Below are 17710 nucleotides of genomic sequence, written 5' to 3'. Positions count from 1 at the left end.
GAAATGCAGAAAATATCTCCAAGTAAAACAAATGAAGTTATGGATGAGAATGGAAAGATGTTGAAAGACGGGGAAGCTGTGAAAGAGAGATGGAGAGAATATTTCAAAAACTTAATGAATTTTGAGGATGGACGTCCAGCAGCTGTAACAGCAGCAGTTTTGAGTAGAGGTAGAGGAGGAGTATATAAAGAAAGAAGTATAACATATGAAGAAGTAAATCAGGCAATAAAAAGATTAAAAAATGGAAAGGCAGCAGGAATTGATGGAATCACAACAGAAATGTTGAAGTGTGGAGGAGATGTAGCCATTAAATGGATGGTCAAGATATGTGAAGTAGCATGGGAGGGGGGGGGGGGGTGCCAGTAGACTGGATGAAAGCCATCATTGTCCCAGTTTACAAGGGAAAGGGCAGGAGAGGGAAATGTGGGAGCTGTAGAGGTATAAGTCTCCTGAGTATACCCGGAAAGGTATATGGAAAAGTCATAATAGAGAGGGTGCAAAGACTTACAGAAGAGAAAATCAGTGAAGAACAAGGAGGCTTCAGGAAGGGAAGGGGATGTGTGGATCAAATATTTGCCTTCAGGATGGTAGTAGAAAAAAAAATAGCAAAAAGAAAGAAACTATACGCTGCCTTCATGGATTTGGAAAAAGCTTATGACAGAGTCGATTGGATTGCATTGTGGGATGTTTTAAAGATTTATGGTGTGGGAGGAAAACTGCTTAGTGCAATAAAGTCTTTCTATGAGGATGCATCTGCATCTTGTTCATTTTTCTGCTTCATCATTGCTGTTTTAGTTTGTCCTCTTCCTCCTCACACCTACCTTATCCATCTCACAACGAGTCTCCCACAGGTCTTCCCCTCACCTGGAGTCAGCTGGAGCACCTCACCATGTCGGTGCTGCTGGACAGACTGGTTCACCGACGCTTCTTCCCTCTGGCACTACAGATCGCCAGCTTCCTAAAGATCCCTGAGACTGATGGCACCTCTCGGATCCTGGCTCACTGGGCTTGCTTCAAGGTAGTTGCTGGTGTCCTTACTCTATATGTGGTGGTGCTGGTCGTCATCATAGGAATGTATTTAGACTTGCATATTGAAATCATTCTTTTCATGTATGTTTTACAGCGTATTCCTGCAGAACAATCATGTTGTGTGTGAGCGTGCATACATGTGCACAAAATGATGGAACTGATTTTTCCTTAAATAGAGTTTATGCAACCCTATAAAGCATAGCAATTAATATCAATAACTGTATCTTGCGGCATATAATGTGCTCTGGCGTATACCGTGCACCCTAAACTTTAAGACAACAATTTTTGGAAAAAAAATATTCAGTGCTTAAAATGCTCAAAAATATGTACGGTTAAGCAAGACATGATGTACAATTTCTCAAAATTTCTGTTAACCCCTAAAGGGTGGGGGTGTACCGTGAAATCAGTTTTCCCCGTGTTCTGACGTTTTCCCGAAAATTGGTCACTTTCCATTATCAATTTCACAGCTCTACCTAAGCCAGTACCTTTAAATTTATGAGCATTCGCTTAATATATCCTTCCTCTTCAGTCTGCCTCAAACCTGAAGTCTCTACATCATGTGTTTCCGTGATGATGTGATGAAGCGCAGTAACTTTTAGATCGGAGCAAGCCTGTGTTTGGAGGACTGCGTAGGTTGTGGTTGGTAGCCATCCTCCCCCTCCAAGCACTTGACCCTGTTACAAACCCCCTTCATTACCCTCATGTTCTTAACTTGATAACCCTGAAGGGTGGTGGGATGCATCTTCAGGGGCCTGAGTATCACTTCCACCATCTGTAATGAGATTGATCTACAGCAGGGGTTCCCAAGCTTTTCCTAGCACGACCCCATTCAGCACTTTCAACAGTTCAGTGCAACTCCAAGTGTATGTGTGTGTGTGTGTGTGTGTGAGTGTGTGTGTATATATATAATATATATATATATATATATATATATATATATATATATATATATATATATATATATATATATATATATATATATATATATATATATATATATATATATATATATATATATATATATATATATATATAATATATATATATATATATATATATATATATATCCAAAGTGTTTATGTTTACTTCTACATTTACAGCACTACTGTGAATTTTTAGTTGAGGAATGACGGATTATTAGAGCGTTTCCGTTTCTTGGCGGAAGTTTCAGATGGTGTCTTTAAAAACCTCTCCATAATGGCTGTACTTTTATTACTAAATATATTTCAATTAATGTTATTAATCAGCAATGTAAATAAAATATTTTCAAAAGAGTAATGCAACATCATCACTTCTCTTCCCATTGTGATACCTCCTTTGCTGCACAATATCATAGCATTGCACCATCTTACCGCACTAAAACGCCACATAAAATTGCTGTTTACAGGAACTTACCTGAGGGAGCGGGGGTGGAAGCACAAGTGCGTGCTCTCAGCCTGCTCCTGCACAGAGGTTGATTTGTTATGTGAATTTAATTTAATCAATTGTCAAAAACCATGGAAGTGAGGATTCTTTTTGCATATATACCAAAGTTTTACGGGTGCTGACGATAATAAGGATGTGAAATTTTTGGAATAAATTAGTAAATAGGGAGATAAAACGAAATTTAGATTATGTGAATTGCACGAGGATGTAAGAGCGGGGAGGGTAGTAAGGGAGTGAAGGAGAGGGGGGATTCAATGGTCAGTCGTGGCTCATGTAAGGGTGCTGGAAGCAATTATTTGACTTGTTATTTTTTCTCAATGAAAGTACTATACAGCACTGAATTTGTCATGGTCTCGTAATCCCTGCTTGGATATTTCGTACCCCCAGGCCTTAATTGTGGGTACCTCAGCGACCCCACCGACCCCATGACCTCTTTATAACCCCACATAATGAGCATTCTGACCCCACTTGGGGTCCCTACCCCTGGTTTGGGAACCCCTGATCTACAGAAAAAAATAAAAAGTAACGTAGTAAAAAAAGGCCAGATTGTATTTGAATTTGGAGGCCACTTTGTATTTGGAGGAGGTGCGAGAGGTGGCGTGCCGCGAGGCCACCCACCCACCCCACACCCACCTCCAGTTACAGTCTGCTAGTGCACTCAGGAGCTGTGAGCACAAGAATGCAGCAGAGCTCCAGCAGAGCACACCACCTGTGCCACTGGCCACACCTAAAAACCAAAACACCCACAAAACAAACCACACACCAAACCAAACACTACCACAGCATCACAAAAAGGGGGAAAAGAAAGCAAGGCCAGAGAGCCCCCGGGCCAGGGAAATGCTGCCAAATTAAATGTCAGATGCTGTTGCTGTCTCAACAAAATGTCTCTGCTGTGTTAAAAAGTCTGCAAAAGTTCCTCACTCCCGGCTGGGATGAAAGGAAAAAGACTTCAGAGACAGACTTCAAGGAAAAAGAGAAAGACAGAGAAGAGAGATGTTGAAGAAGGTGAAGCAAAATCCAAAGCACAATCCATCCAAAACAAAGAAAAAAACACCCAGACCTGCTCACAATGGCCTGCAGTCCGTGCCTTACACCTGCCCTGCACTGCCTGCAAGGCCTGCCCTGTCACCACCATGCAGAAGACTGCCAGAACCATAGGGAAGAAGAGAAGAGACAGTTTGCCAAGAAATACAGTGACTGGACACTGAGCAATGGAGAGAAGTGTGGTGGGAGCGTCCACGGTTCGTTCCACAAAAGTTGTGGCTCAAAAGAGTTGGTGGTGAGCTACACGTGAGCAGATACACAACACTAAGACAAACGCAACGATTAAATAGCCATATATGCGTAATGGCCAGGGTCAGTTTTTTGGGGGGGAAGGCCCCGGAGGTCCAAAGAATGTCCCAAAGAAATGGAGCCAAGGGCCAATTACACCTCGATGTTTCTGCTCCCCTGCCTGCTCATATCATATCAAATTTTTTGAACGGAGCCCCGCAGCCCCTCCCCCGGCACACACAGGTCGAAGTCAAAAAAAATTGATGATGAGCAAACATCTGGGTTTTGGACTGCCAGGTAACTCCCTCCCCCACCCATTGAGAACGAGCCTGAAAAGATGAAAACGACCCAGCAAAAGTGGCCCCCACATCAATCCCCCCTGAAGAAGGCCCTGAAGAAGATGATAGACAATGCGTACATCTCATACTTGAAATTTGTAATTATGCCAGGAAAGGACAGGAACTCAAAAACCAAACTCGAGGACATGACAAAGTACTAATTGTATCAATAAGGACACAATAACAAAAAAAAAAAATTTTTTCGTGTTTTATATAAAAAAAAGCATAGGGTAAACTTTATTTTTGCGCCCACTGTACAGGATGGCCACCAAACTGAGGTTGCACAATAACGGGGCTCAGCCTTCTTGATAAGACGAGAGGTTGGAGTTCAATGCTGTTGATGTCACTGTCTTCACCACTAACACCACTTTTGAAGTTTGAAAAAGTCAGTTTAGCTCTTTCCCAATTGCATACACTCTGAGAGCTCTTTTGGGAGCAAGAGGAGGCTTGTGAGGAATCAAGGTCACTGGCTGTGGACACTCGGGCACGGAAGATGCGAAAAACTCTCCTGCCATTGTTACAGTCACAGAAACACTGAGAATGGCACGGAGCACTTGTGTGGCAGCCTAGGAGTCACGCTGACCCATAAAACTCCACTACACTTTTCTAATATTTTTTCAACAAATGAGAAAATCCAATTTCTGTTGAACAAAATTATTTGCAACGAGTGACATGCGACTTACAAAACTCCTTCAAGTATCGGTAATATCAGCAGAAAATCAGCCGATACCGATACCAATACTCTTAAAATGTGCCGATACATCGGTACATCGGTACATCCCTACAACACAGCCCTCCGAACACAGGCTTGCTCTGAGCTAAAAGTTACTTCACTTCATCACATCACCACGGAAACACCACTTGACATAGAGACTTTGGGTTTGAGGCAGGCAGAAGAGGAAGGATGGATAAAGTGAATGCTCATAAATTTAAAGCTACTGGGTTAGGCAGAGCCGTGAAATTTATGATGGAAATGAAAGTGACCAATTTTCGGGAAAATGTCAGAACATGCCATACTGGGAGAACCGATTTCATGGTACATCCCCACCTTTTAGAGGTTAACAGAAATTTTGGGAAACTGTACATCATCAGTCTTGCTAAACCATACATATTTCTGAGCATTTTAAACACTGAACATTTTTTTTCTTAAATTGTTGCCTTAAAGTTTAAGGTGCATGATATACACCGGAGCATGTTATATGCCGCAAAATATGGTAAATGAAATTATAATAAATAATTATAATAAATAAAATTACTGTGTGTAAATGCACATGGATTTTCTTTAATTAGCTAGGACTCATATGAACCTGCAAAGCATGTCATTTAATATCCCTTCAGCCAAGGACTTTTCAAAAAATAGGATCAAACAAAAAATTATGGAATTGTGGAGTACACTGCTTGTGTACACATAAAGAACACGACCATTCTGCAGGAATATGTCTCACTCGCTCTGCAATAATTATTAAACATAAGTGAAACATGTAGAACCAGAAGAGTATAAATACTTAAGTTTCAAGTTTGTCACCCTGACACACCTAAGACAGAATTTCATAGAATATTTCTACAGTTCTCTTATTTTGTGTATTTAACCAGTTGTAGCATACTGAAGAATTTGTGGTGAACTCGTTATTTCCTGTCTCCATATCTGCTTTCATTCAGCTATGCTTTGAATTCAGAATATCCTTAGCTCAAATTACCTCCGTGTTCAGACTATCCCAAGTGTCAATGATTCTATTCGGGAAGCCAAACTTCTTTACATCCTTTCTGCATCTTGCTTTCCCCAGATTATGTTCATGTGCCCTTGTCCTTCCACTGTCCTTTATCAGTAAGTCTTTCCTGTTTACATGCCCCAAGCCCTTTGTGAGTTTGAATGCCATGGTTAACTCACCTCTCCTGTAATGCAAAATAAAAAAAGTTTGCATAATGTTTGCAAACAGCTTGTGAACATCGTTTGCTGGTGTGGATTAGTCTTTAGAAAAACAAGGCTCCCAACACTAATTTAAAAAGCAAGGAAAACAAGAAAACTGTTGTTAAGTTTGGCTCATCTATAATTTTAAGTGTCATTGCTATGCAGTACAATTTTGGACCCTGTTAAGCATAATAGCTTAAGTCTCTCCTTCACAAGACAGAGCAATATCTCTATTTTTGCAGCCTTGTGATTCTAGACTGCTCAAATGTTCTTGACACAAATCCTGCACGACCTTGTATGCCACCAGGTGCTGCAGCCATCTCAGAAAAGTGATGAGCACATAGCCAAGGAGATCAACAGTAAGCTGGGCTACACACCTGGCATATCCTACACAGACATAGCCAACCGAGCTGACCAGGCAGGGAGGAAGCAGCTGGCCATCAAGGTGAGGTGTCTAAACTTGACCTTATGTGATATACACCATCATGACAGAAATAACTAGGGTGATGTGAGTGATTTTTCTGAGCTCCTTGGGTCAGATTTTTAGGGTGACTAGTTTTTAAACACGCCATGCTAGTTGACAGGTTCTTATGTCCTCTGATATCCTGACACCCTCAGCTAATTGAGTATGAGTGCCGTGCGAAGGAACAGGTGCTGGTACTGATGAGGCTAGGGGAGGACCAAACAGCCTTGCGACGAGCCCTACAGAGTGGTGATACAGACCTTATTTACACTGTGCTGTGTCGCCTTCGCCAAAAGCTGTCCTCTGGGGACTTCCTGGTGAGTCTGGGACTTTAAGCATTATAGTTTTATCTTGGTAGCAGTGAAGGTATGTCAGTCTTTTACTTTCATTTGGAATAACGGTTATTTGTTCCTTTCTGTCATTGTATGAGTCTCTTGTTTAGCAGAATGAATATTATAAGCCTGACTGATTCTCACTTCTCAGTATCTTGTATTTTTTTTAATGTAGATATAATTTTTATTTTCTATTCTCCTTACAATGTAGAGTGAGGCCTTAAATTAATTGTTTTTATTTGTAAAAGGCAAAATACAATGCATAATATGTTTGATATGATGGGTACACAGTGACTACAAGCAAGACATTACCATGCATTACAAATGAGATGGAACTTGGGGAGGGGAACTAAACAAACTCCATCAGGATTCAGAAAACAGAAAATGGATGTAGCCGAGGATGTAACTCGGGTGTAAGTTACGCCAGCCTCGGAGGAGGTGTAAATCTTGTATAATTTCTTCAATTTTCAATGAAATGATTTATATATAATGTTTCCCAATAAGGAAATAAGAGTATATGAGTCAATAAAGCAAAATCCTTCCTTAAAAGTGATATGCTACACCAGGGATGGAATATATGTTGTTGAGTTCACTATAGCTGTCAGGTCTGCCAACAGTTGAAGAAGAAGAGGTGTTCTTCTTCTTTTGACCTGTACCGCTTTGAATCGCTTCTTAGGTCCTTCTTGGTTATTTACACTCAAATACTTAACTATACACACTTAGATACTTCACTCTACTCTGAGCTCTGTTTTTCCGTAGACTTTGCTTACAAGTGTCTTGCTTTTCTATTTTATTTTCCTTTTACTTTAGCCTACTTTGATCTTTCTGCTTTTCCCTTTTCTATCCTTTTGTTTGTTTTCTACTATTACACTTGTTCTTTTAATTTATCTTTTACTGCTGTATTCTTTTCTCCTTGGAGGAATAATTCACTGCATTCTTCCTCCAAGCTTTTCTCCCACATACCTGATGCCGCAGCTGCCTTGTGATTGGCTGGCACGCTTTGCTTAAGCGATTTGAATTCGCTGGCGAGCCTGATGACATCATGAAGGCTTTCGCCCAATCAGCTGCTTCTCTGATCCCACATCCTTTTTTCTGAATTCAGATGAGGCCTGGGATGTGAGGAGGGTATAAGTCTAAATGATGTAGGGAGTTACATCCTCAAACTTACATCCTCATTTCTAAATCTGGCCCCAGGTTGTGCTAAGTTTGTACATCTCTCAAAGGTTCCTGACCCAGGAAGCATAAACTAACTAACCCTAGCAGCGTGTAGGGGGTACCTCTTCTCTCATCCTGTTATGCCTCCCAACCTCAGTGGGCCTCTAGGCATTATGGGCAACATAAGTAAATCAACATTATCTGATAACCCTATCCCCTTCTTGCAGTCCTGGTGTGCACAGCAACTGGTTCTTGTTTCAGATGTTGATTCGTAACTTCCCAGTGGCACAAGCCCTACACATACGCAGCTGCCGGGACCTCGACACCGAACAGCTGAGAGACATTCTGGTGCAGGAAGATGACTTCCTAGAACAAGGCCTGCTGAGAGTGAAGGAAGCTTACAACAGCTCGGTGAGTATCTTTTCCTTAAAGCAGCTGACTTGAACCTCTTGTTTTTAGTCGATTTTGTTGCAAGGTTTAGCCAGTAGTCTTTGAAGGAAGTGAAAAAAAAAAAATTTGTGCCTGATTTACAAGAATCATGACAAGTTGAAATTAGAATGGAGATTATACATAGTGAGAGACAGGTACCATGCAATTATATGTTACCATTGTCAGAGATATGGCCATTTTGAGGTCAACTGTACTGCCAAGACCAATGGAGAAGCCCCAGAATGTTTCAAATGCCTTGGTGATCATAAATCAAAGGAGTGCTTGGTGGCTGAGAAGAAATGCATAAATTGTGTGAGGTACAAGAAGCCTGAAATCTACCTCTCAGCAAATGACCAGTGTTGTTTAGTACTTCGGACTGAAATTGACAGAATTCGCAACATAACCGATCATGGCTATTAACCCTTTCACTCCGACCGGGCGAAAACACGCCCTGCCCCGTATCTGGGATGGCCGCGCCCGCCAAATCTCAAATGTCGCTTCTGATTATAACAAGTTTTAAGCCATAAACTTAACATAATCAAGTTTGAGCTTGCTGTTCCTCGACCCTTCCCTTCGTTTCTACGTGTGTGTGTGTGTGTGTGAGAGAGAGAGGCTAATCTCGCAAATTTCTTTGTATATTTATGCTTACATCTCAAAATTATCAAATAATTTATGTTTCTTTATGTGCACCATTTAAATTTGCATGTTTTTCTATATAATACATGATGATTTGTTATAATTAGAAGCGACGTTTGAAATTTAGCGCGCGCGGCCAGCCCGGATACGGGGCGGGGCACTGTTTTCGCCCGGCCGTAGTGAAAGGGTTAAGGACATAAAATCAGAATGGAGAACTGTAGAGAGTGGAGTGCCTCAGGGATTGGTATTGGCACCAATACTTTTCCTAGTATATATTAATGACATGCCAGAGGGAGTAAATAGCTATATAAACCTGTTTGCAGACGATGCAAGACTGCTAAGACATATAAGAAACAATAAAGAATGCGAAATTCTGCAAGAAAATCTTAACAAGATTTGGAAATGGAGTATGGGATGGGAAATGAAATTCAATGTGAAGAAATGTCATGTTATGGAAATGGGAAAAAGTGAAGGAAGACCAAAATGGACATAAAATGGGAGATGGTGAAACATTAAAAAAAGTACACAGAGAGAGAGATCTGGGAGTAATAATGCAAGATAAACATCTAGAGAGTCATGTAAATCGGATATTCGGGGATACGTATAACATGGTGAGAAATATAGGAATAGCATTCCACTACATGGATAAGGATATGATGAAGAAATTAATTACCACTATGATCAGACCAAAATTGGAATATGCCGAGGCAGTGTGGTCTCCCCATAAGAAGAAACACATAAAGAAACTAGAAAGAATACAAAGGATGGCAACAAAAATGGTTCCAGAGCTGCAAAACCGCGTGCAGTGTGGCCGCACCCTAAGGGAAAGGCAGCGAGAGGATGCCGCGTCCTTGAGCCGAGGGAGGGGGTGGTGAGTAATGGCTACTTAACTCAAAGGAAGAGGAACTCCACACACATAAGATATATATAGGCCAAACTTATCAACCCCCCCTCCTCCCTTTGTGTGTGTGTGTGTGTGTGTGTGTGTGTCTGTGTGTAAGATAAAAAAATGTCTCCAAAGACTGCAAAAGTTCTCAGTAGAATTTTTTCGGTATTGTATAATTTTGTTACCCATATTGTTTTCTCTAAAACCATCCATGTCTCAGAAAACGTATCCCTGCTATGGCATACTAAAATTAAACATGACTTATATACACGTCTCCCATATGTGGCGCGTAGCAAGTAGGACGTATAGATACGTCCACCAGATGGGATCTGTTGGCGACCAGGACGTGAATATACGTCCCCCGGACTGAAAGGGTTAATTAGTGTTTATACTCGAAGACAAATTGTGTGTTAAATGTTCATTGAAATGGAAATAATTTACTGCGAACCCAAACACGGCCAAGTGACTATGATGATGCCAAGTTTATTAAAAGGACATCAGTAAGCTATTTATGAAAGCAATCAAGACTCACTCACTCACTACGACGTTTTGAATTAAGTGCATCGAGGATTATTATCAACGTTAACATCGTAATTGTTGACGACCCTCGCAGAGCGCTGCACTAGCAGTGGAGCGGGGCCTGAAACCTCATCAACGGTAAACGGTATAAGTAGCACTCCTTCCTTCATTGCTATATAACTTTGGGTTTCTGATCTTGATTATTCAGCCCAGTCTACCTTAACTCCTCAGTTTGCTTAACCCAGCTTAAACCACACAGTCAGTAGCTTCTCCATTCCTTCCTGTGTCTGCCAACCAATGACTATTTCCCTGCAGCGCGCGGACACCCGACTGGCATCACTTCAGGGTGCCGCAGAGCTGTTCCGACGTGCCAAGCATGAGTCCCACCTGCAGATGACTGAGGAACAAATCAAGCTGTACAAGTGGCAGGTAACAAAATCTTGCTGATATCATACATTTTATCTTGTCATCTTGTGCCTCAAATTCTTATATTAGTCAACCTTCTTTATTTTTCCTTCCATCACCAGTGTTGAAAAAAGTGCTACAGAGTTCCCTTATACCTGACCTGAGGGGAACCAAAAGTTGGCTAGACATTCGTACAAGTCAAATAAAACATAAAGGATTTTTAAGGTATTTTGCCCCATTGTCAGTCGTCAGTTGAAGCATAAAGCCTACATTCTGTGGCTAATTAGTTGTACCATGACAAAGAACTGTGAACTAATTTATTACAATGCAATGAAGAGGAGTGCCTCTCAAATAAAAGATTTTGCCATAATTCACATAAAAATGAATTAATCTGTAATATTTACAGCATGATTCAATTCAGTGCTTCCCCACTACAATAGTACGAGCTTCCCCCCTCCCTCAAATGACTTGACATTTCAACCGAGAACTCCTTGTATCTCACAGTGAAGGAGTGCCTCATTACTGTGGCAGTCAGGGTCACTGGAGCGTGGGGTACAAAGAATTTTGGCCTTTGAAAATGGAAACTAAAGTTTTCAAACCGTATGCTTTGGTACATCCATTTATGTCCAAATGTGTTTAGTGTCACTGGGTACCCAGTATTGTCCAACCTGCACAACATCAAATCTGAGCAAATTAGAGGTTGTGGTGACATGCGGCAGTCCACAAATGACCACAATATACATAACCCAGGCATAAAATTTGGTCAGTTTAGTTTATCCTTGCTCTGTCTCTCTTTCCCCTAGTGTGTATGATGGTAACAATGGTAAAGATTGGCTGTTCACTTCACAATCAAAACCACCCAGTAACAATGATATATATGAGAAGAGCACACTAATGAACATTCCATGCTGTTGTGCTAGTCTCATATTTGGTTATCTCTATCTACCACTATCAGCCACTCATAGTTTCAGGTTAGCCAAAACGGACAGATTAAGAGCAGTTATGCATATTACTGAAGAAGCAAACTTGCGGGTAACAAGCAGAAACATAGTAGTAGAATTTTTAGTTAATGAAAAAAAGTCAGGGATGTGATAATTCTAGGGCTGACGGTTGCTATATGAGTTTTTCTACCCTTAAAGAATGATAAATAGACTTTACTAAATACAAATTAGATATGAAATAAATAGGTTTGTTCTGTTTGGTGTTGTTCATAAGATCCGCCTGGAGGAGAGTCAACAGAAGCCATACACAGACAAGTCCCTCCATGACACAGTCCACCAGCTGCTGTTGGATGGCCAGGTCAAGGAAGCTGAGAAATTGCGTGTGGAGTTCAAGATCCCTGAGAAAAGGTAAGGAAGAGAATATAGTGTACTGGGCTTCACTTTACCATTCTAAAATATTTCAGAACTTTTGAAATATATATACAGGTGGTCGTTGACTTACGACCTATGCAACTTATGACTGATCAATTTTATGACTGCCAGTACGGATCTCTCTAAGTCATTTCTTACCTCAGATAGACACAAATGTAGAAGGAAATAGTTAATAATAGCTTCAAAGAACGTATACAGTGCTATCTCATTATTGATGGGGGTTAGGTTCCTGAAATACTAGTCAATACCTAAAACCGTCGATACTGATCTTTGTCAAGTCATGTAACTTCCTGCTTATTTTTTTTCTATCCCACCAACCACTTATATGTTCTGAGCAACTTACTTGAAATATTTCTTATATATAAATTCGTTTGGTAATAGAAACAACTTAATACTGAAACAAAAATACTTTTATTAAATAAATAAATATGAAAAAAAAATGGTTGATGCGTGGTTCCATCTGGCTGTGGCGGCCGTGCTGGTACCCTGCCGACTCGCCCAGGCTCAACACGTAATGGCCGCCGCACTGTCATCACCGTCACTCTCCACACTGGATTCGTTCATGCCATACTGATGACCAATGGCAGCATAGCTCATTCCACTTCTTACTTTGTTTAATATTTCATTCTTTTCTTGCCCCATTTAGCTTTTTTCTCTCCACTTGGAAGATCACAAAGGTGCTTAGGAACCATGCTGAGGAGTAGGACAAAGGACGATAACGTAGCTGTAGCCGTGAACGTTCTCGGAACGACAAACACATGTGGACTGATGCTATATTGTCGGGACAGCAGGAACATGCCGCGTGCGGCCAGTGACGCCTGGTGGGTGGCACAGAAACTAGCTAGGAGGCAGCATATACAAGTTCTTTTTTGGCATCAGATAAAACCCATTTATAATCAAAACCATCATTAAAAAATCCATCAATAATGAGGGAGCACTGTATTTTCAACCCCCAGATAACAAACAAAGCCTTGTGTATGACATTTTCCCTTCATAACTAACGTTGATTTATGCTTTCCAGGCAATAATAATGACCATAATATAGCTTTTTTTTCTTTAATTAGGCCTAAAAACCTAAATAAATGGCCTAAAAAAGGTTGAATAAGGGAACCCTAAACATGACTTGGAGAAGCTGTTAATAGGTTAATACAAGTTATTACTGAGGTAGAGGGAATTTAAGGAGAGGAGGTGTGGAGGATGAAACAGCCGGGCATAGTAAAATATATTTTCTTCTTTAATTTATCTCAAAGAGGGAAATTAGTATTATAATCTTGCTTCTAAGTTTATTAAATGATAACTGATGCTTTTTCTAGGCCCTGGAGCCATTATTAAGGGAAATAGGATGGTGCGTCAGGCAAGGGAGAAGGATGGAACATCTGGCCATATTTATTATTAATTTTCTTTTAACCCTTTCATTGCTAAACGCTCACAGCGAGCGTTAGGCGTATTTGCTTGTGGTGCTAAACGCTCGCTGCGAGCTCCATCCACTCTCAAATCTCCCGCGTATGAGAGTGTTCCAACACTAATGCTCACAACACAGGATTGCCAATTGAGTGGGTTCTTCACTAAATTTGGTGGAAAATCATATCAGCCCAGCGCGGCAAATCTACGGACTGGTGGATGTTCTTGCCTAATATAGCGGCATTTTTCATAGCTTCATCTATCACCTGACTGATTCTTTGACCAAATAGTTGTAAATATTGCAGTTGGCAATACTCCCTTGCCAGAGTCTGAAGGAGAGATGTCCACAGTTACATCAATATGGCTGATCATCCCGCACGCACCGACATAAGTGTTAACACTCAACTCTCCCTGAACGTGCATGTACATTTGCAAGAGAGGCATACATAACCGACTCCTATAGATCTGGATCTCCTCTTTCCAATGGTGTTTTTGGTTTTTAGCTGTGATGAATAGTTTTTGAGATAAAGAGGTTAAAAGAGACCCACCATTGGGCTGCCCGACTGCGCGTAATGGGATAGTCACGTCCACACCGCGCGCTAGGAAAGGGTTAATCTATCTCTAAGAGAAAAATTACTGTTATATTCTTGCTTTTTAAGTTTATTAAATGTTAAATGGTGCTTTTTCTTTGCCATAGAGCCATTATTAAGGGAAATAGGATGGCGTGTTATGTAAGGGAGGAAGATGGAATATAAAGATGATTATAATATCATTATACAGCATAATATACGTAAGGTAATTCTAACATAGGCCGACTTACGACCAGTCGGTTGTAACCAATCAAGGTCGTAAGTTGACGACCACCTGTACCTATAAGTCTAAGCATATGTTCATCTCTATTAGCTGTTATGGCCCAACATATACTATTGGTGTACTGCCTATTGTCATAATGGAATGTGTGTCATTGAAGATTAACTAAGTTGGTATGTTACTTGATGTAGGTACTGGTGGCTGAGGGTGGTTGCTCATGCCCAGGCCAGTCACTGGGATGAATTGGCAGCTCTGGCAAAGAACAAGAAAAACCCCATTGGTTTTGAGGTAAGTATTGACAGTTTTTAGTAAACAAAGCCTTGAGTTGCAAAACTCATCCATAATAATGTAGAACCTTATTTAATTAACACCTTCTGTACCGGATGTGTTTTGTGACACGTTCGTGTCACAGCTCGACGCGCCCACGAGGCACTGGGTGTCACCTCATGCTGGCAGATAACTAAAAAACCGAGGCAGTCGTGGGTTGGCAGTTTTTGAGGCTGGAGTCTCCGGTATCACATTCACCGACCTGGCTACACTGGTGGCTTCGTCTGCAGTCATTTGTTTGTGTTCGAATTGTGACTCATATTTGAATTGGTTTATACGTTATGTTTTTCTCTTTCATTCCGAATATTATAATACTTTTTCTTATCCGCTACATCTCTCACTAAATCTTCATTCTTTTTATGACCTTAACCATCTCTTTTTCTACATTTTCCCTTCTCCTCTTTTAGTTGCTTTTCAATTATTTCCTGGAAGTCTACATTATCCTTTTCATGCTCTACTTTCTATGTCTTCACTTCACCCAACACTTCCTCTCTGACCCTCTGTTCTGTGTGTGTGTGTGTGTGTATTACCTAGTTGTATTTATCTAGTTGTAGTTTTACAGGGCCTGGGCTTTACGCGCAATGGTGACAATAAAAACTGGCACGGAGGAACCACAGACACACCACACTCACAATAACTTCTTCCTTCCATTTAACTACAGCAACAAGTCCATTACTTGAGTAATGGCAGCACAAGCAGCAACAGCCCTTACTTTAGCAGACGGCACCATGTCGAAACAGGGCAAGTGATTTGTTCACATTGTGGATGTGGATACGGGTAACCAACCTTGGCCGTGTGTGATGCTCACCCGGAAAAGTTGGATTTGCCGGTTTCCCAAGTTGCTGCCAACACGGTGGGAAAAAAAAAGGCACAGTGTGACACCAGGTTACGGACAACCGACAACTCACTCCTGGATGGGCGCAACGGGCGTTGCAAGTAGCCACAACGGTTAGAGGAAAACGGCCAATGTGACACTGCCTTAACCCCTTCACTCCGGTGATGCCGACGTTGGTGTCTGATGGCGTCACCGTATGGAAAGGGTTTGTCCTCTTCTAAACCTCTTAATCCTCTTCCATTTCCTCTTAATTCTCTTCTAAACCTCTTAAGAGGAAATGGGAGAAGATTAAGAGGAATTTAGAGGAGGATTGAGAGGTTTAGAAGAGGATTAATCCTCTTCCATTTCCTCTTGACCCTTTCCATACTGTGACACCGATGTCTGCGTCACGGATGGAAAGGGTTAAGACAGTGAGGCCGCTGACCCGGTGAGCCCCGGCGATGACGTCATCAGACTCTCAGCGAATCACAAGCGTGTTTTTAGAGCTCAGCCAATCGTAAGGCTTCATCTGTGGCTTTAAAACAACCCGTTCTCTCTTACTGTTTTCTTCCTTTTTCCAAGGTATGTATTTTGAGATAACAAGGGAGTAAAGGAGGAAAAAAAGTGAGCTCCGGGGGACAGCATGAGCCAGTTATAATGGCGCCACTATAAACAGTTGCCTGCACCATGATGGGCTCGGGGCCGACCATCGGGCCCAGATGGATAGTCCACCGGTGTCATAACCCACATAAAAAAATATAAAAAAATCTTCATGGGTAGGAACAGATAGGCACTTTTTCAGTGTTTTCAATACCTGGAATTTTGCGATCCTCGAGTTTAGCGCTATACCTTCGGAACGAAGCGAGCGCGCGAAACTCGAGAGGGTACTGTAGTGAAAACTCATTAATCTGGGACACAGAAAACATAATTAATAAAACTGGAATAACTTTACATTTCTTTCACTCCCAAACGGAACATTAGTGTTAAAGTAAGCAAAATAATCCTTAAGTATGATACACATAGATGCTTTTCGGGTCTTTCAAGCTTGGCAATGCTGTCCCCGCACTAATAACGATATTCAGTTAAAGTTATTGTTAAAACCGTTAATTAGGGATGTTTTATACAATAGTTATGGGTCAGGAAACGGAATATGCTATGTGCTAAGTACAATAATCTGGCAACACTGGTGTACCCGGAGCAAAACAAACAAAGTGGCGGCCGCGGCGAAGATGGTGAGGCCACGAACCTTTACACACTCACTCTCGCTTACTGGGCGGGTCAGGGCATTAAATAACACAACCAACTATCACATCAGACAATTAAGATCACCAGGAAAGCTGCAATAGTAGCTTAAACACAAGATATATAGGGAAAAACAGAGCCTACATTACCCCTTGCCTGGACGTGAGTGTTAAATTATTACAGTCCATATTTAATTTGTGATTTAAGTGTATGTTAAACTATATAACAATGCTTAGAAATGCCTTAGAAATTATTTTTTTTATTCGATCGAGATGGTAAAACGAAACCCTATTTTCCCTTTTTGATTATAGTCCCGTTGGTCGCGGATTCGCGGATCACGCGAATCTCGCGGAACCAAATACCCATGAACAGCGGGGGACTTCTGTAGTTTATTAGTTCCAGGACCCCCTACCAAATTCTACAATGTTTGAGTCCATATTTAATGTGGCTTAAAGAATACTGACTTTAAAAGGGTTCCCCAGATACAGGAGAAAACAACTTTACTATTTAAATTAGCTTCTAAATGTTCATGCAGTGTAAGTACACTAGTATGTACAAACCTAACACTGGCTTCCATACAAGTTGTTAAGCAGGCTAACTCTGTCTCATCCCTTTTCCAGCCCTTTGTGGAGGTGTGCCTAAAAACTGGCAACAAGCTGGAGGCACAGAAGTATGCCATGCGGGTGAAGGAGGAGAACAAGGTGTCCTGCCTCATCAAGTGTGGGTGAGTAGAGCAAAATGTTATTGTAAAAATTAGCATTAGTGAGTGGTGGAGACTTCATAGTTGCATGTTGTATTGTTTACTCTGTTCTCTTCCTTTCTCAACACTGTTAAGTGAATTTTTTGGAGCAGTATCCACTTTGGCCACGATATTAGTGGCCAATGGATTTTGAAGTTTAAGAACATCCCACATCTGAAACACCTACTCAGAAAATTGTCCCTAGC

General features: G+C 41.1%; 1 protein-coding gene across 2 annotated transcripts in view; it reads left to right on the top strand.

Annotated features, from left to right (window-relative positions):
- LOC127006565 (vacuolar protein sorting-associated protein 16 homolog) overlaps positions 1-17710 on the top strand; it is a 33767-nt gene that overhangs the window by 10791 nt on the left and 5266 nt on the right. For both annotated transcript variants that reach the window (XM_050876561.1, XM_050876562.1), the window contains exons 11-18: positions 852-1018; positions 6281-6418; positions 6592-6753; positions 8185-8334; positions 10709-10822; positions 12014-12147; positions 14574-14670; positions 17386-17489. In XM_050876561.1, coding sequence (XP_050732518.1) covers positions 852-1018; positions 6281-6418; positions 6592-6753; positions 8185-8334; positions 10709-10822; positions 12014-12147; positions 14574-14670; positions 17386-17489 — 1066 coding nt within the window. The remainder of the gene's footprint in view (positions 1-851; positions 1019-6280; positions 6419-6591; positions 6754-8184; positions 8335-10708; positions 10823-12013; positions 12148-14573; positions 14671-17385; positions 17490-17710) is intronic.

The sequence above is a fragment of the Eriocheir sinensis genome, chromosome 33 (assembly GCF_024679095.1).
Source record: "Eriocheir sinensis breed Jianghai 21 chromosome 33, ASM2467909v1, whole genome shotgun sequence".
Lineage (NCBI taxonomy): Eukaryota > Metazoa > Arthropoda > Malacostraca > Decapoda > Varunidae > Eriocheir > Eriocheir sinensis.
This window is presented reverse-complemented; position numbering and strand designations above follow the sequence as displayed.